Source organism: Pelophylax lessonae (genome assembly GCF_965119305.1).
Source record: "Pelophylax lessonae genome assembly, chromosome: 9".
In the NCBI taxonomy this organism is placed as follows: Eukaryota; Metazoa; Chordata; class Amphibia; order Anura; family Ranidae; genus Pelophylax; species Pelophylax lessonae.
The window spans coordinates 223,381,973-223,409,678 of NC_138776.1; the positions used below are offsets into that span (position 1 = coordinate 223,381,973).

At 45.0% G+C, this 27,706-nt stretch overlaps 2 protein-coding genes across 2 annotated transcripts in view; one reads left to right on the top strand and one right to left on the bottom strand.

Moving 5' to 3' along the window:
* Window positions 1-27,706, top strand: part of TMEM132A (transmembrane protein 132A) — a 669,669-nt gene that overhangs the window by 311,797 nt on the left and 330,166 nt on the right. The window lies entirely within an intron of this gene.
* Window positions 20,719-27,491, bottom strand: LOC309563332 (uncharacterized protein; the record flags this gene model as incomplete). Its single annotated transcript, XM_082267727.1, has 3 exons — window positions 20,719-21,006; window positions 22,220-22,372; window positions 26,076-27,491. 3 exons carry the CDS (start codon window positions 27,489-27,491, stop codon window positions 20,719-20,721), a joined length of 1,857 nt encoding a protein of 618 aa, XP_082123853.1.

The following is a 27,706-nucleotide window of genomic DNA, read 5'->3' on the forward strand; positions in this document are numbered from 1 at the left end:
AGATTCGCTCTTTGTACTCACGGATGGCCCAAGGAAAGGGCTGCTTGCGTCTGCTGCGACTATTTCCAGGTGGATCAGACAAACAGTTGTGCAGCCTTATTCAATTAAGGATCAGGTTCTGCCATTCCCTGTTAAGGCGCATTCTACTCGGGCACTTAGTGCTTCCTGGGCTTTTCGCTATCAGGCATCTGTGCTTCAGGTTTGCAAGTGGCTACCTGGTCGTCTGTTCACACTTTTACAAAGTTTTACAAGGTGGATGTGCTGGCATCTGCAGATGCCTCTTTCGGCCGCAAAGTTTTGCAGGCTGCAGTTTAAGGGTGTTTTAGTCTCCCTTGAGGGTGTTTGAGGTTTTTTTCAGGTGGGTCTCATCTGATTATTCTGATGAGTCCTATGTTGCCTGGTTGGCTATGGTTTAGCCTTGGGGAATTATTTTTCTGCTGTTCCCACCCCTCATTTTTATGGTACTGCTTTAGGACGTCCCTACTGATATGAAGATCAGAGATTGCGTCCGTCAATGAACGATAGAGAAAATTGGATTTTTGTCTTACCCTAAGATCCTTTTCTCTGATGTTCATTGACGGACGCAGTACCCGCCCCTCTATTGAGTTGGGTTGGTATTATTTTCTCTGACACTGCTTTGATACAAAACTGACATCCTATAGTGGGGAGAAAGGGTATACCCCCCTAGCCAGAACTTTTTTCTGCCTAGTGTCCTACTCCTGTAGGGGGCAGTATAACACTACTGATATGAAGATCAGAGACTTCATCTGTCAATGAACATCAGAGAAAAGGATTTTATGGTAAGACAAAAATCCAATTTTACCACCACGAGGACCAGGAGAACAGGAATAGGCGGAATAACATTCGTATCCGCGGCCTACCTGAAACAGTGGAAAATAAGGACCTAGCTGCAGCAGTAACAGCAATATTTAGTGAGCTCCTACAAAACCCCAAGGATGCTCCTTTTGGAACTGGATCGAGTACACAGGGCCCTTGGCCCAAGAAACCCAAATCCTGCATTCCCCAGGGATGTTATATGTAGAGTTCACTTTTATAAGATCAAAGCAGAAATATGAAGGCTGCCCGCATACTAGAAACCATCCTCTTTAAATGATCCACTGGTCATGTTACTACCTGATCTATCCACGCTTATCTTAGACATGTGCCATGCCTTGAAACCATTAACGGGTGCACTCCAAGCAAAACACATCAAGTACCACTGGGGGTTTCCTTTTCAGCTCTTGGCATCTCATGACAGTAAATCTGCTGTGTTCCGCACCTAAGGAGACCTCCCTGCATTCCTGTGAACTTTTGAACTACCACAAATTTCCATATCGGACTGGCCCCTTAAATCTGCCACCCCTGGCTTTCCTCTATCAACCCTCAATCAACAGGATGGCAACCTCAAATGCAGAAGAAGGTCACTAGATCCAACACTTCTATATCCCCTGCTGGATGAGAAATTGCTCTACACTTGGTGGTCAACCTGAGTCATCGGTTAACATCAGCTATCTGATCTCTTTGGAATATTCCATTGTCTCCTATAGTTTTATATGTTCTAAAATTGAAATATTGTTTCACACAACTCCCCTTTTTTTTATTCTTCTCTCCTTCTCCTTCCACAACTCCGCCTATGTCTTTATAATCACAAGCTGGTTTAGAGCCTAATTTAACCATTATTACAATAACCATATTGATACGTTCTGTAAAGCAGTTGCTTACGGCCTAGTATTCACAGTTCTCAATTCATTGTGTTACATATACCCGGTTATTGCGAGCCACCCTGTGCATTGCCATGTTCCCCACTTTAGGGTTTTCAGTGCCCACGGGGGCTCTGATCTTAACATATGTTAGATAGTTTTTTATACGGCCCCTTTGGCCTTGGTTATATTTTTTGTTTTTTATGTTTACTACTAGAGGGATTAGCCCTGACATTTTCCTGCTGAAAAACCATCGGATTTTCTCTCAGCTGGCCTGCAGTCCACAATTGCCTGAAATTCTTCTCCACTATCACACCTGTCCCTGTTTTTGTGGTCTGCGGCCCTTTCGACTGTCGCATCAGAAAGGACTGCTCTCTCCTTTCCTTCTTTATACTTATTTCCTTTTCTCTCTCTATTCTCCTCCTTGTAACCCCTTCGACCTTTTAGGTCTTTCTTGTGAATGTGGATTCACTGCTTATGATAGTCCCTCCTGGGACCCTCATAAACATGATGGCTTCACCGGTTTCTTTTAAAGTTTCCTATTAACTGCAGAGGATTTAATACCCCTGAGAAACATCAGCAATATTTGTACCATTTCCACAAAGCCCATGCCCAAATACTCTTATTACAGGAAACTCACTTTCAAACAGACAAAATCTCCTGATTACATAATAAACACTACCCCACTTGGTTCCACAGCACCAACCCATTAGCTAAATCTAAAGGGGTCTCTATAGCATTCCATCATTCGTTTACACCAGATGTACTGGACTCCTTCATAGACCCCTTGGGCCATTTTATCTTTTTGAAAGTGAAATATATGCAAACAATTTCTACTGTCTCTAACTTGTACTCTCCCAACCATGAACAGCTGCGTTTCCTTTCCTCTGTGCTGTCTCATTTGGAATCCTTCGGTGCCTCCAACGTAGTCCTCGGTGGGGATCTCAATGTTCACCTGATCCTGCGATTAGACTCATCTAGGGGTAAGTCCTCTATATCACCCACCTCCCTGACCAAATTTCGCTCCCTATTTACCAAACTGTCGCTGGTAGAGGTGTGGTGGGTCCTTAACCCCACTGATAGAGATTATACTTACATTTCCCCTGCTCATTCATCCTATAGCTGGATTGATTATCTAATTATCTCCCAATCTCTATTAGACTCCAACCCCTCCCCATCTATTGGCGTAAGACTGCGGTCCGATCAGGCACCGGTACATTTGACCTTAGGTCACTTACCTTCAAAGAAGCAAGGATACTCCTGGCGCCTTAACTCCAATCTCCTTCCTGACCCTGTCTGCACAGCTGCCATATCACAGGCTATTAAAGATTTTACTAAAATCACGTACACGACCAAACTCATCCTCTGACCAAGTGGGAGGCCTTAAAATGCATAATTAGAGGAGTGTACATTCAACAGGGATCCAGACTTAAAAAAGAACGCTCAAGAGAAATCAAACGTCTCCTCACCCATATTTCTTCCCTAGAAGCTACTCCCAAGGACACCCTTAACCCATAATTTTAGTGGAATTTTCCAATGCCCGTCGCAATCTTTTACGCTTATTTGCTGACCGTTCCTTCATAGCCACGGACAAAGGGCGCTATGTCCACTGCTCTCAAGCCAATAAATGCGGCAAACACTTGGCCCATATCCTGCACACTAGACTCACCGTTCTACTATACCTTTCATTTACTCCCCATCCAACACTAAAATAATTTCGAACACAGCGGAAGAATTTAGACAATACTAGTCATCCTTATATAATTGGTCTTCCCCTATAAACCCCTCCACCCAACCAGCCAATCTGGAAATGTTAACTTCTATTAGGAATTCCCTCCCTGCTATACCCACCCTGGAGTCAGAGGACTTGGATTCTCCAATATCAGACACAGATTTTCTTCAGGCAATCAAGGGACTAAAAAATGGTAAAAGCCCAGTCCCAACAAATTTTCTGCTCGCTTTTATAAAACTTTCGCACCTTTACTGACACCCATCATGGCCATTCCATAGAGGACTCTCACCTCCCTTCTTCTTTGCTACTATAAGCCTAAGTTACTGTCATCCCCAAACCAGGCAAATATCCAGCAATCTGTAGCAACTATAGACCAATCTCGTTGTTAAATTTAGACCTCAAAAACTTTGGCAAACCCGATTATCCCCTTTGCTCCCAAAGATTATTCATAGAGATCAGGTGGGCTTTGTCCCTGGCAGGGAAGCCAGGGACAACACTACCAAAACTATTCATATTATTGCCTTTGCACAACATAAGAACGTCCTAGCCTGTCTCTTTTCTTGTGACACAGAAAAGGATCCTGTGACACAGGATCAACTGGTCTTTCCTACACCAATCACTCCTTCAGATAGGGCTGGGTCCCAGGATGCTATCCTGTATCATGTCCTTATACCTTAAACCCCACAGCTTCAGTGAGAGTAAACGGGATTCAATCTTCAAAATTTCAAATCTCTAAGGCAAGGTTGCCCCTTGTCGCCCTTATTATTCGCCATAGTAATAGAACATCTCGCTCCAGCCATTCGCTCCAACCTCTCCATTCACGGTAGAACTACATCATCTACATATTTGGGAAAAAATTACCTCCCTTTGGTACACATGGATGCATTACTCCTCTTTGGTGAAGCTAAGTTCCAGGCTTAAGCTAACACCTACGAAGTGACTCCACGTCCACCTCCACAACATTAATTACTTAGATTTCTTTCCATACCTTCCTTTCTTTTCTCTTCTATTTCGATATTTCCCTAAAATTCTGAAAAGCCTAGATGCATTTTCCACATGCTAATTACTGTACATTATTTGGTATGCACTACATCATGTTGTTACATTTATTATACCTGTACAAATATCTAATATTTGGACCCTCATACCTTACATCCAGTTCTATGTTATGCAGTGAGCTGTGTTCCGGTGTCTCCATCCTGGATGGGCGGGGATATGACACTCTCAGCCAATCATAGCTTAGTTCCGCGGGCCAGCTCGGCCTTAAATTGTGTTTCGCATATGCAGACTCCACCCCTACTGAAGAAGTCACCGCCTAGTGCGCCAACGTAACACATATGTTTGCCGGACGTCACATCCTCTCTATCCATTTGCCGAACGGTTGTCATATATGCACTATCGAGTGCTTTTCTTGTAAGTGCACTATTTTTAAATAAATTACTTGAGATTACTGGGCGGAGACCCTTAGATTTCTTGTGTTTTCTCCTTCCGTATCTGTGATCTCTTCCTGTGGATGAGTGATACCTGGTCCTGGGAGACCCTCTGCTGCCCTGCATATGATCCCTCCTACCATCTTTTGACCCCTGTGGGGTATAGCTGCTTCTGACCCTGGTTTATTCTTGGGTCAGAAATTGAGGTGAGAGGCTTTAATTTGTGGTGGTGGTGAAGCACATTCACGGAGGTGCAGCGTTGGACATCTGTGGGATTTTTGAGACTCTTTTATCACTATCCATATATTTTTTTATAGTACTTGGACACATTACATTATTTGATTATTTGAGCACTTTTTTGGATTCTTCCATATGATATTTGAATATTTTGTATATTTTTAGTACTCTGTGGGTATCTATTGCACATTTATGTTTATTGCACATTCATGTTCTGGAGCAGCACTGTCTTGGTTACTTACTTATGAAGCACTGCCTTCAAATTTTTTTCCTGATGCCTTCAGATTGGCCACTGGTTGACCTCTTTGCAATGCACCTCCTTCCAAAAAAAACAGCCTTTAAAAAACATTTGTTTGCACTTTCCTTGAGCCTTAGGCACTATATCAGTGATCTGCTCTTCCTATAATGCTGTTGGCACTCCTCGATTCTCCTCCTACACATCTCCTTGGGAACATGACTGGGTGACCCCCACTGACCCTGTGGAGTGGAAACTGGTCTATGATCCCAAAATGATCCCAAAATGTTCATTCAATACAAAGTCTTATTTAGATGGCACTGAGCTCCAGTTTACATGGCATGTACAAACCCTTCCTAGAGTGATAGATTTGAGAGGCTGTGGCCAACACAGAGATCTTTTCCACGTATGCTGAACCTACCCACAGCTAACCGGATTCTGGTCTTGATTTTTCAGACTTCTACACGGTTTATTTCATTTACCCATCCTCAGTCATGCAAAGTTGGCCTTACTGCACTGCCCTGTCCAGGGCTTTTTTTCGTACCAAAAAAAATTTAGCAATCGAATTGTTCCTTGCGGCCAAACATACCATTGCCAGGGCCTGGAAGAGACCCACTGTTACATAGTTACATAGTTACATAGTTACATAGTTGGTGAGGTTGAATAAAGACAAAAGTCCATCCAGTTCAACCTGTGTAGATGTGTGTGGCTGTAATCATCTTGCATACCCCTGAATGTTCTGATCCTTGAGATGTACGTCTAAGAGTCTTTTGAAAGCCACCATACTACCCGCAGAAACCACCTCATGTGGTAGAGAATTCCACAATCTTGTAGCCCTAACAGTAAAGAACCCCCCACGTTGCCTGCGGTTAAAACGCTTCTCCTCTAATCGCATTGTATGCCCCCGAGTTCTCATGCAATCCCTTCGACTGAACAGCTTTTTTTCTAAGCCTAGATCCCCATTTAGATATTTAAAAATTGCTATCATGTCCCCCCTCAGGCGTCTCTTCTCCAGGGAGAATAAATCAAGCGATTGCAGACGCTCCTCATAATCAAGGTCCTCCAATCCCCTAATTAGTTTAGTTGCCCTTCTCTGGACTCTCTCCAGCTCCAACACATCCCTTCTGAGGACTGGTGACCAGAACTGGACCGAATACTCCAGATGAGGTCGGACCAGAGTTTTATAAAGTGGAAGGATTATAGTTTTATCTCTGGAATACATCCCTTTCTTTATGCATGCTAATATTCTGCTAGCCTTGGCAGCTGCCGCTTGACATTGCATGCTGTTGCCTAGTCTATCATCAACCAAGACTCCCAGATCCTTCTCCATTTTTGATTCTCCCAAGGGTTCCCCTCCTAACGTGTATTGTGCTTTTATGTTTCTAGTCCCCAAGTGTAAAACCTTACATTTCTCCACGTTAAACCTCATTTGCCATGTCTTTGCCCACTCCGTTATTTTGTCCAGGTCATTCTGTAGGATATCTGCTTCATGCTGTGCTGTTATTGTCCTGCCTAATTTTGTGTCATCTGCAAAAACTGATATTGAACTACTGATCCCGTCCTCAATGCTGTTTATGAATAAATTGAACAAGGTTGGTCCTAGGACTGAGCCTTGGGGGACCCCGCTTACTACCTCAGACCAGTCTGAGTATGTGCTGTTTATTACCACCCTTTGGATACGCCCTTTTAGCCAGTTCCGTATCCAAGAGCAAACCCTGCTGTCGATACCTGCAGACCTTATTTTATAAATTAAGCGCTTATGGGGAACTGTATCAAACGCCTTAGCAAAATCTAGGTACACCACATCCACTGGTCTGCCCCTATCTAGCTCACAGCTCACCTCCTCGTAGAATGTTAAGAGATTGGTTTGACAAGAACGCCCATTTGTAAACCCGTGCTGGTTACTACTGATGATGCTGTTGTTCTTAGCAAACTCTACGATATAGTCCCTTATCATCCCCTCCAGAAGTTTACATACTACTGATGTCAGACTGACAGGCCTATAGTTTCCCGGTATATGCCTCTGACCCTTTTTGAATATCGGAATCACGTTAGCTTTCCTCCACTCCCCTGGTACATCTCCTGTCCTAATACTGTCCGCAAAGATCAGGAACAGTGGTCTGGATATAACCTTACTGAGTTCCTTGAGTACTCTCGGATGTACGCCATCCGGGCCTGGTGATTTGTTTGTGTTGAGTTTATCCAGCCTTTCCCTGATTTCCCCCTCTGTTAGCCATAGTGGCAAGTCCTGTGTATTACTACTAACTATACAGTCATGGTCAGTGTACCCCTCCGATTCCTGTGTAAAGACTGATGAGAAAAAAGCATTCAGTATGGTTGCTTTTTCAGTGTCCTCTGTAACCATCCTCCCATCATTGTTAATTATGTGTGCAATATGCTCTGCCCTAGTTTTTTTGCTGTTGATATACTTAAAGAATTTCTTTGGGTTTTTTTTTTGCTATCCTCCGCTATTTGTCTCTCAAAGTCTATTTTAGCCATCTTGATTTTGTGTTTACACTCCCTATTTGCCTCCTTGTATTGGTCGAAAGCCAATACTGTGCCCTCTGATTTATATTTCCTGAAGGCCAATTTTTTTCCCCTAATAAGTTTTTTAACGCTCCGGTTTAGCCAGCCAGGTTTGGCTTTGTCCCTTCTACATTTATTTCCCATAGGAATGCACTGCAAGATGCCTTTGCTTAATATGTTCCTAAAGCATTCCCATTTTTCCTCTGTGGTCAGTGATCCCAGGGTTTGGTCCCAGTTTACCCTTTCCATCAACAAGTACAATTTTGGAAAGTTTGCCCTTCTGAAGTTAAGGGTTCTTATGTTCCCCACTTGCCTTGCTATATTGTTATTTACGCTAAATGTGATCATCCTGTGATCGCTAGAGCCCAGGTTGTCCTGGACTCCTACCTCCGAGATTAGGTCTGGGTCATTAGTGATCAATAGATCCAGGATTGTGTTTTCTCTGGTAGGGGAATCCACCAACTGTGACATGTAATTATCCTGTAAGGTTTCCGTGAATTGACGGCCCTTATGTGAGTGTGTAGTCCCCTCTCCCCAGTCAATGTCGGGATAATTGAAGTCCCCCAATATGATGACTGATCCTAGCTTTGCCACTTTACCCAAAAGTGCTAAAAATTCCAGCTCTACCTCCTCCCCTTGTTTAGGTGGCCTATAGCAAACCCCCACAATTACTTTTCCCTTTTCTCCTTCCCTATGGAGTTCTACCCACACGGATTCTAACTCCATACTCATCCCTTCCGTAATGTCACTCCTCTCTATCACCTTTATATTATTCTTGACGTAGAGACATACCCCTCCCCCTCTTTTTCCTACCCTGTCCTTCCGGTACACTGAATACCCTTGGATATTTGCCAGCCAGTCATGTGAGGGGTCGAACCAAGTCTCCGTTATTCCCACTAGGTCTATGTCCTCCTCATGTACTAACATTTCCAACTCATCCATTTTATTAGCTAGGCTCCTGGCATTAGCATATACCCCTCTTAGTTTTACGGAAGTTAAACGTGATTGGTTATGTTTATTCCTGTTTGGTCTGCGGTTCTCCCGCACAGACCTACCAATAGACGTTGTGGACCTACTGTCGCTGCTGACCCTACAGCTGCCTTCAGTCCTTTGCTCCCTTCTAACTGACTCTACTTCTGAGCCCTCCCCCCCGTCTCCTAGTTTAAAAGCTCCTCCAACTTGGTGGCCATCTTTCTCCCCAAAAGAGCTGTACCGCCCCCATTAAGGTGCAGCCCATCCTTACTAAAGAGCTGGTAGCCGACTGAGAAGTCAGCCCAGTTCTCCAGGAACCCAAACCCCTCCTTCCTACACCAGTTCCTCAGCCACTTGTTAAGTTCCCTAATCTCCTTCTGCCTCTCCTGTGTGGCTCGAGGTACAGGCAGTATTTCAGAGAAAACCACCTTGGAGGTCCTTTTCCTCAATCTATTACCTAAGTCCCTGAAATCGTTCTTAAGGATCCTCCACCTACCTTTAACTTTGTCATTAGTGCCCACATGCACCATGACCGCTGGGTCATCCCCAGCCCCGCACAACAATCTGTCTGCCAGATCTGCGATGTGCCGAACGCGGGCGCCCGGTAAACAACATACTGTTCGGTTCACAAGATCTTTTTTACAGATTGCCCTCTCTGTCCTCTTGATAATTGAGTCCCCCACTACCACAACCTTTCTAACCTTTCCTGAGTTACGGCCCCCCTTCTTCCTGGAGCCGGCCCCCCCCTGGCAGCTGGGGGAGGGCGCATGCTCCAGCACTGCCACCCCTGAGTTGATATCCCCCTCAACCTGCAACTCGGCAAACATGTTGGGGTCTATCAACTCAGGACTGGCCTCCCTGACACTCCTCCCCCTAACATTCCTAACAGTCACCCAGCTGCGTACCTCTGCTGCTTGCGTCTCCTCCATTCCTCCCTCCTCTATGCTGACCCCTGCCAGCGCCTGATGGGTAAAGTCCAAGCTCCTTTCCAGGTTGTAGATGCCACGCAGTCTTGTCACTGTGTTCTTTAGATCCACGATGTGGGCTTCCAGAGCAACCAGTTGCTCACATCTCGCACAGCAGTATTCGTCCTCGATTGGATCATCAAGGAACACATACATGCAGCAAGAAGTGCACTGAGTGGCACCCCCAATCCTGTCGGACATTATTACCCACTACTCTATGGGGATAATGTTAACGACCTGCTCTTCCTTACCTACCCTACCTCTAACTTCCCTGGTACTAAACCTGGGGTACTCACCAGTCTCTAATAAACTAACCAGTCGCTAAGATACTTACCAGTCGCAAAGATAGCACAGACGCAAAGATACTCACCAGTCGCAAAGATAGCACAGACGCAAAGATACTTACCAGTCGCAAAGATAGCACAGACGCAAAGATACTCACCAGTCGCAAAGATAGCACAGACGCAAAGATACTCACCAGTCGCAAAGATAGCACAGACGCAAAGATACTCACCAGTCGCAAAGATAGCACAGACGCAAGGATACTCACCAGTCGCAAAGATACTCACCAGTCGCAAAGAATCTCTCTCGCAAGATACTCACCAGTCGCAAAGATACTCACCAGTCGCAAAGATACTCACCAGTCGCAAGGATACTCACCAGTCGCAAAGATACTCCCCAGTCGCAGATACTCCCCAGTCGCAGATACTCCCCAGTCGCAGATACTCACCAGTCGCAGATACTCCCCAGTCGCAGATACTCACCAGTTGCAAATATACTCACCAGTCGCAAATATACTCACCAGTCGGTCAGTCGCAGAGCACCGTCGGTCAGTCGCAGAGCAGTCTGTCAGTCGCAGAGCGGTCTGTCAGTCGCAGAGCAGTCTGTCAGTCGCAGAGCAGTCTGTCAGTCGCTGAAGGTCGCAAGTAAGGTCAGTCAGTCACAGATCCCTAAGTGGTGAGTCAGTCACAGATCCCTATGGTCAGTCAGTCACAGGTCTGTTAGTCAGTCAGTCACAGATCCCTATCAGTCACAGGTCTGTTAGTCAGTCACAATCCCAAGCACCGTCACAAGGAATAATGACCCAGCTGCAGAGATACTCACCAGTCGCCGCTGCTCCTCCTCCCCTGCTGCCGGGAACACTTGCCACCTCAATACTGTGCGGTGTCCGTCCTCCACCGCCGTCCACTGCCGCAGCTTTCAAGTCCCGGTCCCGCCGCTCTTTGTCCCGGTCCCGCAGCCGCCGCTTACCGTCCCGGTTCCGCAGCCGCCGCTCTCTGTCCTGGTCCCCTGCACCCGCGCCGGCTTCTAGTGATCTAGTGCGGCTCCCCCGCACGTGTCACCCGGCTCTCCTCCACGCTCTCCTCCACGCTCTCCTCCACACAGCTATCCTCGCAGCTGCTGCTGCTTGCTCCTCCCACACTGCTTCCGTGCACTTCCTGTTTCCAGTGTCCAGTGACATATGTCTCCTGTCTCCTTTGCTGCAGTGAAGGACTGTTTTACCATCATACTGATCAATGAAAAGATGTCCTGCATTTTACATAACTCCCACTCAAAATTTCTAAAAACCTTGGTTATCTTACGCTTTCCCCACACAGCACCCAGCCAGGCACCTTGGATGTGAAGTCACTGTAGATCTGAGGAGGACATGCAAGGAAAATAAAAAACAGCATTTATGCTTGCACATGTTTGCATAATAGTAATCAGCAGAGCTTCTCCTCATTTCAGATCTTCCCCCCAGATCCCATACAGTGACTGCACTTCCAAGTGCACTTACAGTGCACTTGTAGCGCACAGGGAATTTGCCTTTAGTAAATCAACTCCAGTGTCTGAGACTGGTGGGCGGTTATACAAAATGCTTACAAGAAGTAATTTCTGTTAAAAGTGGCAATACCAGCATTAATTATTTTGTGGAATAAACAAATAAAAAGGACTGTCTCCACTGTCTCATTCTTCTGCCGGAATCACTTGTGACGAATTTTCCTGACACAAAGAGAAAAATGGTGACAGGAAGGGGAGCTCCAGCAGATTGACAACCTCAGCTCTGTTCCTTTGTGAAGGGGGGGGGGGGGGCATGTCCATTCCCTCCAATCAGCTCCTCACAGCTCCCCTCACTGATGTAACTTCAGCTTTCTGCCCCCTTCTTTTTGGAGCTGAGAGATCCCGTGTAAATCCTTCACTTTAAAAGGCTGTAGAGTAAAAATTGCCATAGATAAACAGGTACAACTTATGTAGAAGGATTTGTTTAATCTCTGTGTATCACCTGAGACTAGTCACTTCACTGGGTATATGTGAGGGTTTGACAAAAAAGGGACACACATCGCAAATCAGAATATATAAAGTGACTGGTGCCAAAATTCTTGTGTCGGTGGGTGAAAACTGTGCAATATTGCAAATAAATGAATAGTAAATTAATAAATTAAATAATTCATCCTAATCTGAATCATACAGTGCTGTGAAATCAAGTGCAAATACATATACGTGATAGAAGGCAAATCAATATACCATACAATGGTGCATAAATAATTTAAATATGAATAAATAAATAAAGTTCCAAAAAAGTCCCAAAAAGTCCTTAAGCAAGTAGCCAGTGAAGGTGCAATGTGCTTAAGTGCTCTTTATTGTACAAACTGGTGACAATCCGTGCCAAAAAATATAAGGATAGTATAGTATATGGATACTTACATTTACCAGACTGCCAGGACCCCTTAGCAATATTGCATGTGGGTCAAACGCACTTAGTCCAGTGTGGGTCTTTTCTTTTTCTTTGAGACTAGTCTTGTGGATGTGGACTCCAATACCCAATCTTTCCTCAATAAGCCAAGAAGAATGTGGGACCATAGGAGGGAAAAACTCAAGATAGTGTAATCTTTTACATAAGCTTTATTAAATAATGCAGAAAAAAACTCACATTTCAGGAGTGATAACAAGCCTTCAGTGAAGATACAATCTCCTATTGTCAGGGAAATGGCCGTAGGAGAACTGGCAACATTGCCAGTAATAGCAATGGACATTCCTGACTCAACTGACATAGCCCTCTGCTGGCCTGTCAGGGAAATGGTCTATAAAAGGATGCCATAGGATCAGACTCATTGCTGGATTATCTCTCAGCTTCCTGTGTTCTGTGCTTCCTGTTTCCTGTTTGGATTTCCTGTTGTGACTTCGGCTTGTTCCTGATTCCGTTTGATCTCCTGCTCCTGGTTTGACCCTTGGCTTCTCCCACTGACCCTGCTTCCGTTACCTACCGTGTATGACCCCGGCTTGCTTCAAGACCTCGGATATTCTGATTGTCTCCTGTGCATGACCTCGGCTTGTACTACGGTTCCCGCTGCCTGCTCCAGTCCCAGACCACGGCCAGTACCTGTCCCCGCTACTAGAGACTATTCCTTGGCACAAGGTAGCCCGGCTGCTTCAGAGCCCTTGAAAGACATACTCTGCTGTGATTCCAGCCTGTTCCAGTTCGCTCTCAGATTGCTCCTGATTCTACCTACCTGCCTGCAGCTGGTAACCCGTGCCACTTGGGGCGCCACACCCTCTGTACCATCTCCAGGGGTGCGCCGCACTGAGCCGCAAGGGAAGCCCTCTCAGCACTTCGGCCTCAGGTCAGGTAACCCTGACACCTATGCAGAAAGGACTTCTGGACTTGCGGTGACTGCACGTGTTGCGCTGGTCCCGGCTAGCGTTCCACCGAGACCGGAAGTGACGTAAGCTTCAAACGTGAGCTGGAAATTGCGTCAATGCGTTTCGCCCTCCTCCAGGGCGTTGGTCACAGTAACAGTAAACATGTTTGCCGCAAATTGAATCTAGTATTTCAGGAGAAAAACCTCATAACTGAAGCATGGCAGTGGAAATGTTATGGTTTGGAGTTGCTTTGCTTCATTAGGGTTTAGGTGCATCATATAATCGTTTGCGTGATGAAAATGTGAGGCCATTTGTCCAAAATCAACACGATAATGATCTGAACCACACTTGGCAAATTCACTGAAATTTTCGTATCAAATACTTACCGTAATTTTCCTTTACTGATGGACTCCATGGCAGCATACGTATGGGTTAACCCCGTCTCCACTTCTCCCCTATAGGACCCCACTCCCATAAATCTTTGCTCCGAGCCAGAGGCTGCGTTCTGTAAATAGCCTACTCATGACTCTGGGTAGGAACTCCTGCTGCCATGGAGTCCATCAGGAAAGGAAAATTACAGTAAGTATTTGATAGGACATTTTCAGTTTTCCTGACAGACTCCATGGCAGCATACGTATGAATAATAACTAGCCATACACACCCAGGTGGGCAATTGCAGAACCAAAAAAAAGGATTTAATTGACACTGTCCGCTAACAGGATTTGTAAACCAAAAATTAACAGAAGATAAAGAGGCAGACTGTACAAGATAATGAGCCATAAATGTATTGATCGGGACCACAAGGTCACCCTACTAATTACATTGGGAACCACATGCTGCAAAGCCGCCCAGGATGTGGGCACACTCCTGATCAAGTGAGCAGTCACCATCCCCAAAGGAGCCAAACTCTCGGCTCTGTGAGCCTGTCGGATGGCCAGACAATCCATGTGACAATCGCCCTAGATGAGGCATATTTTCCTTTGTCTTTTCCGGAAAAAAGGATGAACAGACGCCTGAAGGAAGCTCTAGATTGTAGATGTAACTTAACCATATCAGAGAGATTCCTACAACCAATGGAAGGCACTGCTGAGAGTCAAACTCAGGATTCCCTGTTTACTAGACATGCGCCTTAACCAACTAAGCTACAAGGTGTCCTCTCCCACGGCTCAAGGATGCAGGTTAGTACCCCATAGGTTGGCAGAACAATTTTTTTGGTTCCCATGAAAGACTGATGTACCTATGGGAATTGAGTCAAACATAGGTAAAAGCACTGCTGGAACTGGACGAATGTTAAGAAAAGTTCTGCATGACCAGTAAATCAACTTCTGAGGCTTTTTATGGCAATGTGATAGCCAGGAGAAAGGCAGCTGCTGAAAACGTACGGACGTTACGAAACCGGTACAGCGTGTCGCATCACTTCCGGTATTGAGAAGGAGGCTCCGCTTACTGTCTCTATGTGCATCTGTTACTCCTAACAAATGTGAGTACCTCTCTATTTTATAGCCTTTGGCTATAGTTTAGGGAGGCTGCAGCCCAGTTGACCAATTTTACCATTTTATCTATTTATCTTTTTATCTACTTTTATTCAAATAGTCCACAAGCGCAGAGTTCTATACAATTTAGGAAAGATACCTCGACCTGGAAACACCTGTGAAGGCTCATAAAGCTGACATTTGTACTTTGAAGGAGCTGATCGATAGAGCCAGATCTAAATCCAACTAGAGGAAGCCCAGAATATTTAGAACTCCTAGATCAGTACAGGATCTGTCAGCAGCAGACATGTATTGCACAGACTTTGACCAGATTCTCCCGTAAACCTTCTGTGTTCACTCTCCTATTCAAGAGAAAGAGACGACTCTGGGGGAGCAGCTAAGGACCTCCGATCTCAAGAAACAGACCGTCTGACATAACCGGGCTAGAAATGGATGTAGAAACGCACCCAGTGACAGAAGGTCTGGCCTGATGAGAATGGGCACTGTGTTCCGTTAACAAAACAGTGCTAGCAAGGGGCACCATGGCCTAATTGGCCAATAAGCCATCACTGCCACTACCTCCACAACTTCTGTTCAGGTTTTTTGTAGAAACTCAAGGATGACCAGGACTTGAAGAAACGCACAAGACCCGCTGAATTTCCAATGATCTGTCAGGCCATCTGTGCCTGAAAAACTTCCACATGTAGAGACCATTCCTTGTTGTCCAACTGGACTCTGGAAAGGGACTCTGGAAAGAAAGTCTGTTAGAATATTTTAGTGAAATAAGCCTCTAAGATGTAGGCTTGATTCTTCTGAGCCCAAGACATAATTGGCTTCGCTTCTTGTAATAGAGAACAGGCTGTGAGTCTTGTCTTTTAACGTAGGAGCCTGCCGTAGTGTTGACTAGCCTAAGAGCACTGACCCTCCCTTCGCTATATGGTGAAAGGCCTGCAGGGTGCAGAAGGCTGCCTGGAGTTTCAGAATGTTCAACACAATCTTGTGAAATTGACAGCCCCACCTGCCTTGAGCCATCCCTGACAGGCAGCAAGCCCCCCAACGCATATTGGTGGTATCGAATGTGATTGTGAACCAGGAAGTGGGGCAATGGAATGGCAAAATGAGCCAGTTTCCCCATTGCAGCCACCAGGGAGATCACTCTCATGACTGAGGTTATGTAGATGACCTGAATTCTGCTTCCTGGCTCCTACTGCTGGAGAAACACCCTCCGGAAGAGCCGCGTTCTCCTGAGCGTCCACTTGACCATTGGATCTGTAACCACCATAGTGTCGATCATTTTAGACACTGAAAGGCGCGCAGGTGGGACGAAGACAGGGCCAGGAGTATTCTGTTCCAGAACATTGGGATACAGAGACAAAGCAATGCTCCTCTTGATTATATCGAACTGAGCCCTGAGGCACACAAGAGACAGAGTGGGCTCCAAGTGTCTCTTTTCCAGAATCAGCCACCAGCTGAATTTTGAGTAGCAACTGCCCTCTGTCTTGGGACAGTAGGAGAAGAACATCCAAGTAACCATGCAGGCGTATGCTCCTTGCTTTGATAAAGACCTTAACAACCAATAAAAAACAACAATGTAGGAGCGCTAACAAAACCTCCAGCACATGAAGGGTAAATGGGTTAGAACGGGTGGGGGAGGGGAAGGAAAGAGAACATGGGGAATAGAAACTGCAAAAACAAAACAAAAACGGAGATGAAAAAAATACCATAAATTGATGGATGAAAAAGTCCTGATGGAAAATGTCCAAGGCACTGAGCTGCTCTCCACCGACAAGAGGAATTCTGAACTGAACAAAAGAAAAAGAGAGAGAGCGCTCTAAGTGCAGACAGTCTTTATTAATAACAAGGCATAGGTAATATAAACTCACTAGAAACCAAAGTCATCGAGCTGTGTCAAATCATGGACATCAGGAATTCCTCTGGGAGGTGCCATCCACTCGTGTGCAGCAGTTCAGAAGCTTGATCGCTGATCAGAGGAGAGAAGGAAGCCGGCTACCTCCTCCAGCAGTCGGCGGTCAGCGTCTAAGGCAGCGGCTGCGATGTGTGGTGGAAGCTGGAGCGCGGCCCCATCACCAGGGAATGTTAGGTATGTGGAATATGCACGGTATGCACGACGTGTTTCTGAGCATGCGCTGGGTCACGTATGGCCCTGCGCGCTCTTTCTTCACACAGCTCGATGACTTTGGTTTCTAGTGAGTTTATATTACCTATGCCTTGTTATTAATAAAGACTGTCTGCACTTAGAGCGCTCTCTCTCTTTTTCTTTTAACAACCAATAAGATCCTTAAAACACACAGGGTGATGTTGAAAGCCCAAATGGTAGACAAGCAAGCTGGAGATGGTCTTGCCTTACAGTGAACTGAGCTTGCGAAAGTCTTCTACAATGGGCACATGAAAGTATCTTTCGGGCTATTGGAAATGAGCCAGTCATCTGGCTGGACCCCTATCTTTTGCCATGAAATATGCAAAAATAAAAGTATACATCACCATCCAGAATCCAGAAGACGCTGCTGCATGGGCCCAGGGAGTTTAAAGCCACCTGCTAATAGCACGGCTGTTTGGCCGTACTGCCACTTTGTCTGCCAATGGCCAAGCTTAAGCTCTTTATGGCACCGCATCCATCGCCCTTCTCCACCCCGCTAATGCCTGGGGATTGCTGGAGAATCCACATGGCACCGAATCCTTTGCCCTTCTCCACCCCGCTAAAAGCTGAGGACTCCACATGGCACCAAATCCATCGCCCTTCTCCACCCCGCTAATAGCTGGGGACTGCTGGAGACTCCACAAGTCTTCTGGGGCACAGCTTGCTGAACAACCAACCTCGATCGTAGACACTTCATCCAAGGTAAGACTTCAACCATTCTGGTCCTTAGGAGGACAAAAAAGGAACACGGCCTCTGCAAAAGAGCAAAGATTTATGGGAGTGGTGTCCTATAGGAGAGGAGTGAAGGCGGGGTTAACCCATACGTATGCTGCCATGAAGTCTGTCAGGAAAAAAGGTTATGCTCTGGCCAAAATCCTGATTTGAGTCACATTTAAATTTTACATGTGAATTTTGAAGCCAGGTAATGCAAGGAATTCATTTTGTGTGGAGAAGTTATCAAAAATTTGACTACTTGAGTCAATGGGGTTAATTTACTAAAGGCAAATCTCCCTGTGCACTACAAATGCAGTCGCAGTAGATCTGAGGGGGACATGCAAGGAAAAAAAAAACAGCATTTTTGCTTGCACATGATTGGATGATAGAAATCAGCAGATCTTCCCCTCAGATCTACAGTGACTGCACTTCCAAGTGTACTGGCAGTGCTCTTGTAGTGCACAGTGAATTTGCTTTTAGTAAATCAATCCCAGTGTCTGAGACTGGTGGACGGCTACACACAATGCCTACAAGAAGTCATTTCAGTTAACCACTTAAACTTCTTAGCGGTATTCCCGAGTGTGGCTCGGGGTTAAATTTCAGAGCCAAAAGCGGTAACCCCGAGCCACACTCGGGGTACCGCCAGAAGCATGGTTGGATCCTGTAAGAGAGGTTACTTACCTTGTCACCGGGATCCAGCGATGTGTCTCGGCGGTGTCTCGCGGCGGATCTTCCTCCCGATCGTCTCCGTGCCCCGGCTTCCGTCTCCTGCGACGTGACGTAGGATGTATAAAAAAGGGGATTCACTCCAGAAATAAAGAGATTATTCTCCCACTCTACAAGACTCTGGTCCGGCCACATCTGGAGTATTCCGTCCAGTTCTGGGCACCGGTCCTCAGGAAGGATGTGCTGGAACTGGAAAGAGTCCAGAGAAGGGCAACAAAAATAATTAGGGGAATGGAGGACATCAGCTATGAGGAAAGACTACAAGCACCGAACCTATTCTCTCTGGAGAAGAGACGACTGAGGGGGGATATGATATCAATGTTCAAATACTGTACTGGCGACCCTAGCATAAGGAACAAACTATTCAGAGAAAGGAGATGCAATAAGACACGTGGCCACTCACTAAAACTAGAGGAAAGGCGGTTTAACCTTAAAATGCGTAAGGGGTTCTTTACTGTAAGAGCAGTAAGGATGTGGAATTCTCTTCCACAAGCAGTCGTATCAGCAGGGAGCATTGATAGTTTCAAAAACTATTAGATGGGCACTTTAGAGACCACAACATACAGGGGTATACAATGTACGGTTAAAAGCAAACACACACACACATCATAGGTTGGACTGGTGTCTTTTTTCAACCTCACTAACTATGTAACCGGCCGCAAATTCAAATGTAAAAACACACCAAACACACTGATACCATTCAAAATAAAAAAAAATCACATTCGTTTGCCCCCCAGTGCCCTTTCCTGCAGTTTTACTGTACTATATATATATATATATACACGTGTGTGTATATATATATATATATATATATATATATATATATATATATATACGTAATTCTTGATTAGCCCAAACTAACTGTATACATTATATATATATATATAATATATGTATACATAATATAGGTATATATATATATAAATGTATACAGTTGGTTTGGGCTGCTCATTCACAAGAATTACATGCAAAATAATGGTACCGCTTTCAGCACCTAAAATCCAAAAGAATCATACTGCCAGGGAAGTTAAGGACTGCCCCACGTAGATATACTGTGGCAGGGCAGCCATCCTGCGTGAAATCACGTACTTGTACATGATTTCGTGCACAGGTTCTTGGACACAACGGGAACCAATCAGCGGGTCTGGGGAAAGCGATGTCCGCCGGGACCCGCCAATCATTCCCAGGAGAGGCAGAACGGCGGTCAGCCTATGTAAATAAGGCTGACCGCCGTTCTGTCAGAAGGGAAGATGGAGATCTTGTGCTTCTGCTAAGCAGAAACACGGATCTCGGTCTTCCTTCAGTTAAGCCACCCCCCACACAGTTAGAAAGCTCTTCCTAGGAGCACACTTTACCCTTTGATCGCCCCTGATGTTAACCCCTTCATTGCCAGTGTCATTAGTACAGTGGGAGAGCATTTTTTTTTGTGCTAATCACTGTATTAGTGTCACTGGTCACCAAAAAAGTGTCAGAAGTGTCAGGTAGGTGTTCTATTTGTCTGCCGCAATCCCGCTGATCGTCGCCTTTACTAGTAAAAAAATAAAAATAAAAATGCCAAAAAAATATCCCATTGTTTGTAGACGCTGTAACTTTTCCTCAAACAAATCCATATATGCTTATTAGGATTTTTGTTACCAAAAATATTTAGCAGAATACATATTGGCCTAAATTGATGAATACATTTGACATTTTTCCATATTTTTAATGGGTATGTTTTATAGCATAAAATAAATAAAACCCTGAAAATTGAATATCAAATACCTCAGTTTTCCTTTCCTGATGAGCTTCATATCAGTCTACCACTGGGTATGCTCCGCCCATACCGCCACCTGCAGGACCTAACTCATAAGTTTGACTCCCTCCCTCAGGCCCGGCATTTAATAACTCGATTTCTGCACCTGGGTGGGAGTCTGTGCTGACATGGAGCTCGCCAGGAAAGGAAAATCTTGATAAGTGTTTGATATTCAATTTTCTGTTTTCCTGACAGCACCATGTCAGCCTACCACTGGAAACTAACTAGCTAACCCGGGTGGGATAATGCAGAAACAAAATAGGGTTTATTATAGCCTCTGGCTAACAAAATAACAGTTTTACCAAAATTAACAGTTGTCAATAATGACAGATCTATGAGATAATAGGAAATAAAGGTTTGTATGGATAACCACGTTCAAGCCTTGCATATTGACTTCATCGGGTTGCTACAGGCGGCTGCCCAGGAGGTTGAGACGCTTCATGTGGAGCGCACAGTAATTTCTCCCAAAAGGGCTTTCTCCCTATTCTTATATGAGAGGGAAATCACTTGCACAATCCAAAAAGCAATCACTCTGCTCGAAGTTCTGACTCCCTTGTGTGGACCTCTGGGAACCACAAACTGGCAATCTGATGCCCTGAAAGTTGGGGTAGCATGGATATAGGTCTTCAGTGTCTCCCTGATATCTAAAGGACTAACTTTTTGTCCATCTTCCAGATGAAACATAGGCAATACGATTTCTTGACTGAGATTGAATCTTAAGGCCACCTTTGGAACAAAGCAGAGCAGAAAAACACTGTCTGCCAGGAAGAACTTATAGGGTTCTTTATACCCTAGAGCTGCCAACACAAAAGCCCTCTTAGCGGAGGCTACTTCTACCAGACAAGCTGGTAATTCCCAAAGAGCCAACTCCTTAATGAATTTTTGGAGCAGACCGGTAGTGGAGTACTTTTATGTACCATGTAAAAATGTGGGGGCTCTGGCAGGCCCTATTTTACTATGGCCTTAAGAATTGAAGAATCGGATGTCCACTGAGTCCCTTCTAAGCGCCGACGTGGAAGAGAGGTGTCCTTTGAGTGGGCTTGCGCTCAGGCCCATGTTGAGTCCTCTTTGAAGAAAACCTGAGCACATGACAAACTCTCCAGACTTTGTTGTAGACTTTGTTCATGCTGTTCTTCTGTGCTCTCATGAGGGCTTCTACCATTCTCAAACAGCAACTTAAATCCATGAACCTACACCTCTCAAAATCCAGGCTGCTAACTTGAGCTTCTCCGGAGCTGGATGGAGAACTTGACCTTGTGCCACTGTGAAGATTTGTACTAGATGTCTGAGATATAAATAGTTTGGTGCATTGAAGAGAATCCCTTGGAAAGGGTATCTTCTCCACTGAGCCACTCTACACAAGGACAGGAGAAACCATGGTCCCGATAGTCGCCAGGCACACAGACACTGACAGGTGAATAGAGGAACACCAGGACAATTCAGTACCTTACCACTGGTATATTCTCTTTCAGCAGGGAAACATTGAACCATGATTAGTTGGGCTTCTATTTACAGAAGGACTGTGCAGGGGTCAGGTGACCCTCTTTTTTTATTCACCAACCACCAACTGAGACATTTATCTTGAGGCAGGAAGCCAGACTGTGCACAATCAAAGAACCTTCCTGTCATTTTAAGCTTCATCTTCTATGAACAAATGCAGTGAATGAGTACTTCCTAGAAGGCCACGTCATCTTTTAATGGTAAGTAATGTGTCTGGCCAATCCCATAAGGGACACACTGACCAAAAGGAGTGACTCCAAACGCTGGACACCTTCCTCTTCACAAGGCCATAACTTTGACATCTGCTGTGAAAACATGCTTTTGCTCCATTCTTCTTGCAAGAGCTGTAATTCAGTCACCATAAGGAAATTGCAAAGAGGTCTTCGGAGGCACTTGAAAAATACTTCCACTGCTTGCCTTCTATCTTAAGGCATCTCACCAGCCTTACAAAGAAGGGCTCAAAAACTGGATGAAGGTCACCCTCATCTGCATCTTGTTCTTTGGAAGAGTCTGAAGGTTGGTTGGCCTGAGAAAGCTTGAGACCAGTTACTGGTTTTGGAAGGGAAACTGGACCTTGCCAGAACAGATTACTCTTGCACAAGGGGAGTTTGAACAACTCATTTAGAGTGCTTTGACCACATGTTTATGAATTGTGACAACATTTTTGTCCTTGTCATCTTCATCACTGACTGCTTGAACAAAGCAGGATTCATCCAGTCATGTTCATCCACATTTCTCTCTGAAAGAGGGCTGTTTGCCTAGGAAGCAGATGGGCACTTTCCCCTATCTTCTTTGGTAGCACTGGTCTTTATTTGGGGTTGGCATTTGTTTTTCTGCAGAAGGCAGGCAAAAAACATGGAGCTTGTTCGATGACTATTAAGCAGCAGTGCAGTGCCTCATCCACAAGGAAGCTCGGCATCTCTGTAATATTAAGACAAGTGTCCACTCCAGTCATGATATTGCACTGCTTCCCCATTGAGAGTGATGTACACCTCATATGCCGCCCCAGAGACCAGCAGAGGAGCTCCCAGATATACAATGCATTTAGCATGTGAACACAGGGACCACATCCCAGCGGAGCAGGATGGACAGTCCGTACTTTATACGAGCTATGTAGGAGACGTGCCAATTTCCTGGATCCTGTTCCTTCACAGGGTGAGTGGAAACAACAACTCTGGAGTGTATTGACCACGTGCCTAATGAATGTAACAACCTGTTAGGTGTTGTCATCTTTATCCTTGGTTGCTTAAACAAGGCAGCATTCTTGCAGTCATGTTTATCTGTCTCTTCTCTTTGGAAGTGTTTGAAGAGGATTGCTTACCTAGAAAAGCTTGGAGACTGTTCATTGCCAGAATCGGTAACCCCTTCACAGGGTCTGAAGAGGATTGTTTGCCTGGGAAGACTTGGAGACTGCTTGTTACCCTTTCAAAGGGTGAGTGGAAAAACTCCTTTAGAGTGTATTGACAACAGACTTAATGAATGTGACAACCTGTTAGGTGTTGTCATCTTTATCCTTGGTTGCTTAAACAAGGCAGCATTTTTCAGTCATGTTTGTCTGTATCTTCTCTTTGGATTAATCTGAAGAGGATTGTTCGCCTGGGAAGGCTTGGAGACTCCTTGGTTTACCCTTTCACAGGGCAAGGGGAAACACTCCTTTAGGCTGGATTCACACTTCCGCAGGGAGCTGCTCACAGCAGGGGTTCGGTGCATCCATGTTCACCATTTTAGGTCTGATTTCATTCCAAATTTTTGGCTGAATTTGGACCTGAAACAGACCAGAAGATGCACAGGACACCTGTGCAATTCATTCCAAAGCTGCTTTGGAGATATGTGAACCGGCTCCATAGAGAGCCAGTCACAATTTCCTGACTTGCGAATTGGATGCGGTGAAACCCACATCCAATTTGCAGTAGTGTAAACCCAGCCTTAGAATGTATTGACCCCAGGCTTAATGCATGTGACAATCTGTTGGGTGTCGTCATCTTAATCCCTTGTTGCTTGAGCAAGCCAGCATTCTTGCAGTCCTGTTCATTCGTATCTTTTCTTTGGAAGAGTCTGAAGAGGATTGTTTACCTTGGAAGGCTTGGAGACTACTCTGTAACCCTTTCACAGGGTGAGTGGAAACACTCATTAGGAGTGCATAGCCAACATACAGGGCTGGTAGGCATGAGTGGCACAGGCCCAATTTAGGCGGTGAATGATGCCTGCCACTCTGGAGGGACTCAATGGCAAGAGCCCATAGTTTGCTTCCCACACACCTGAAAGAAAAACTCTCTTACCTGAATGCAGCGCCCCTTACCTTCTTGCAAAGACTGGCTAGTAGGATGAGGTGACACTTATGGCTTTGCAGCAAACCGGCAGCATGAAATGCAAGGAGGTAACAGCATAAAAATTATATTTTTCACCAATTCGTGTGCTGAACAAATATACACTTCAGTTCTGGCCGATAGATAGCCTTTCTTAGAAAATAATTAACTTTTCAAATGCCAGGTCATTGCAGCTCTCCTTGATTCCACTGGGTGGTGGACAAAAAAGTCAAAAGGAGACACAAGCGCACAGCCCTCCTCGCATAATACAGTTTTTATTGAAGACATCAAACAAAACTTTAATAGTCTGCGTTTGTTTGCTTTTCGAGGCACCTGCTTCAATAACCCACAAGCAGGTGTCTTTATTCAACCCTAAGCTGCTGTGGAGCTCAAAAAGCATTGCAGCTGTCATATGGGGATCCATTATTCTAGAGAAACTGCACTGAATGAAGATGCAGCATGCATCACAGAGACAAAAAGGCAATAAAATCAGGCAGAATTACATACCAGATTGCTGCATAGCCATGGTGTTACCTTTGGGAACAGTCATGCATTTAGCAGGGCATCAATCCCAATTCCAGCCATAACACCCATGCAAAAAGCCTATTTGAGGGTCCGTACTGTGGGGTCTGCACCGGGGGAGCAACAGGCGGACAGCCACAAGTTTATTCCAGTCAGGTAATGGGTACTGCTTGGTTCTAAAAGGTGAGGAGGAAAATAAATGAACGCTGACCTGAGGGAGGGAGTCAAATTCATGAGTTAGGTCCTGCAGGTGGGGGTATGGGTGGAGCATAACCAGTGATAGGGTGACATAGGAATTATTGTTTTGCTTTCGTTCATTGATGGACACAGCTTCTGGTATTCTTAACCATTGAGTTATACTGCCCCCTACAGGAGTGGGACACTAGGTCTTGGCAAAATGATTTAAGATGGAAAATTTTTTCCTCCTGGATTTTTCTTGTGAGAACTACAATCAACTGTCGAACTGGGCGACAGGCTGGATAATCTAGATCCAGTGGTCACCCTAGTCTTTCCAGCGAGCGCACGCAGGCCTCAGCTCCGCGTTAGGTTGGCCGCGACATAGCCCCACTGGCGGGGGGCTTGCGAGGTTGCATATTATTGACCATTCTTCCAGAAGCACATTTGTGAGGTCAGGCACTGTTGTTGGACAAGAAGGCTTGACCTTGTTAGTGTCTGGAACCCCTGGTCCCAATGATAGTACCGTACTATCTATAAATTCTTTGCTCGTTTTGTGTCTGGCAGGCCTGGGAGGCTGGTTTCTGGAAATAACACAGACGGAGACAGATGTATAGTGAAACCAAGCTCTCAGTTTATTATAGGCTCGTTGCGGCTTATATAGTAAAGATAAAGGCATATAATCATAGGTATAGGGCACTTGTTACGTTCTTATTGGTTAAACAGCTTCAGGAGACAAAAGGTCACCTTGGGGAATAATACCATATAGGACATATATCTCGTGTGACTAGAATCACCTGACACAGCCTTATCGCGAACTGCAGAAATTTTCCATGGTACGTAGGCACTTTTCATATCTTGTGTAACTAAGGTCACATACACACACAAACACACAGCTTATAAGACATTAATGCATACAAAATGGGGTAGAGACATACAAAATGGAGGACACATAGAATTTGATATCTCCCCATCTCCCACAATCCCCTCTTAAAATCATTAACCCCTTAATTGATTTTCCCTTGTCACCCTGTATATCATTGGAATATATAATTCTTAGGGATATTATCAGGAGTACTAAACCTCCTAGGAATATAGTACCACGATTGGCAGATTAATTTTCTATATCCCTGCTGCTTGAAAGACCAGATCATATATCATCCTTTAAACAATAAGGTTCTTTTTTTCTTTCTGTTTATACCTCTTAATGTACTCAGTATATTCTTTAGGGTTATTAGTCGAGGAGGTCTGGTAGCCTGGGACTTGGTGGGATAGCATAGAGACATTTTTCACCTTTGGTCGGGAAACTCTAGCAATAATACACATTACGAGTTTGAAGCATGCATATAGGAATAATAAAAAAAGCAAAACCATTACAACAGTCATAGCGATATTTTTCAACCATGAGGATATTCCTCCAAATTCAAAATTCCCACTACCAAAAGGACTCCATGTCTTAGCAATATTCCTAGCTTCCTGTTGCAACTTGTCTACTTCTTTCCGGTGCTGTGCAATAATATCATAATAATCGGGTATCTCAACAGATGTATTGTGTATCCATGTGCAACATTCATAATCCTCCGTAACTTCACATAACCCAGTAAGAGCAGCACTCATGCTTTCTATGGCTAGGTCATGGAGCTCAAGTTGTTTCTTAATTGCCCTCACTTCTATATTTAATTTGGTAATGTCCCCTGAGTTCTTATCTAGGATGTCATCGAGAATTTTAGAGTAATTATTCAACCTTTTCATCATGTCTATTCCCCATCCGGTCCATGAGGGGAACCAGGCCCATACCATATCCTTTTCAAGGAATAATTCCCTTTTATTGCGGTGTTTGAGGGGGTACCTAGGATACATACTAGCTTCGAGGAGATGTCCTCCTTCGTTGTCTCCCACTACACCCATGATGGGAACTAGGGATGCGAGGTAACACCACCCTTGGGGTTCAATGGGGATCCAAGGGTGACAAATCTTTCCACAACAAATATAAGTACTGTTTCCCAAAGCTAGGGGACGTTTGTGAAGTAGTGCCATTAATTGATCATCATAACTGGACCAAGCTAAATTTGACAACAACTGTCCTACTGGGGAAGAGGAAGTAGAACTGGAGTTAAGAAAGTTCATTAGAGTGGCGTTTAGGGCTGGTTCTGAGGTGTGCCAGAAGGAGCTGTCCATCGAGGTCATTGAGAAATTAATCTTAGTTTGCCGGCACACTTCAGCTCCCTTGGTGGAGTTTCCCAACCTAAAACACCAGTCTGGGGAATGACTCCTACCAATAATTTGGAAAGTGAGGGTATCATTTGAGAGTGTTCTCGTGACATTGGTGAGGACAACAGGAGGTGTACCATTTAGGAAAGGGGTGAAGTTTAAAGGTATCGCTATTAGGGGGATTCTAGCGGTGCTAGGATGGAGTTTACTACATATCCAACATTTTTCATATCCGGACTTCTGGGCATATGCATATTTAAATTGCAACAATGACATTTTATCTGTAAGACTTTTTGAGCTTTCATCTCTCTTTTGTCTGTTATGTGCATTACTCTGTGTTGGGGTGTTGGAAGCTCTGCAAATGGCCTGTAGCCCTACCAGGTCTTCTGGATAATAAATACAGTTAGTGGTAACCCATACTACAGAGAAGACTGAAAATGATACAAGTCCTATAAGTAACCAAAGTTTTCCAGAATCTGGTGCTATTAGGAATGTCATTTTTCTACAGGGTCAGGGCCGCCTGCCTCTGAAAAACCCCCTTTTCTTGACTATCCTGTTCGAGGTCAGAGTCGTCCACTCCCGTTAGTACCTCTCTTGCTTCTGGACCTTCCTGTTCAAGGTCAGGGCCGTCCGCCCCCGTTAGTACCTCTCTTGGGTCTGGATCTGGACTTGCTTCTGGGGGTGGAGCCTCCTTCACCAATTTCACTCGAGTA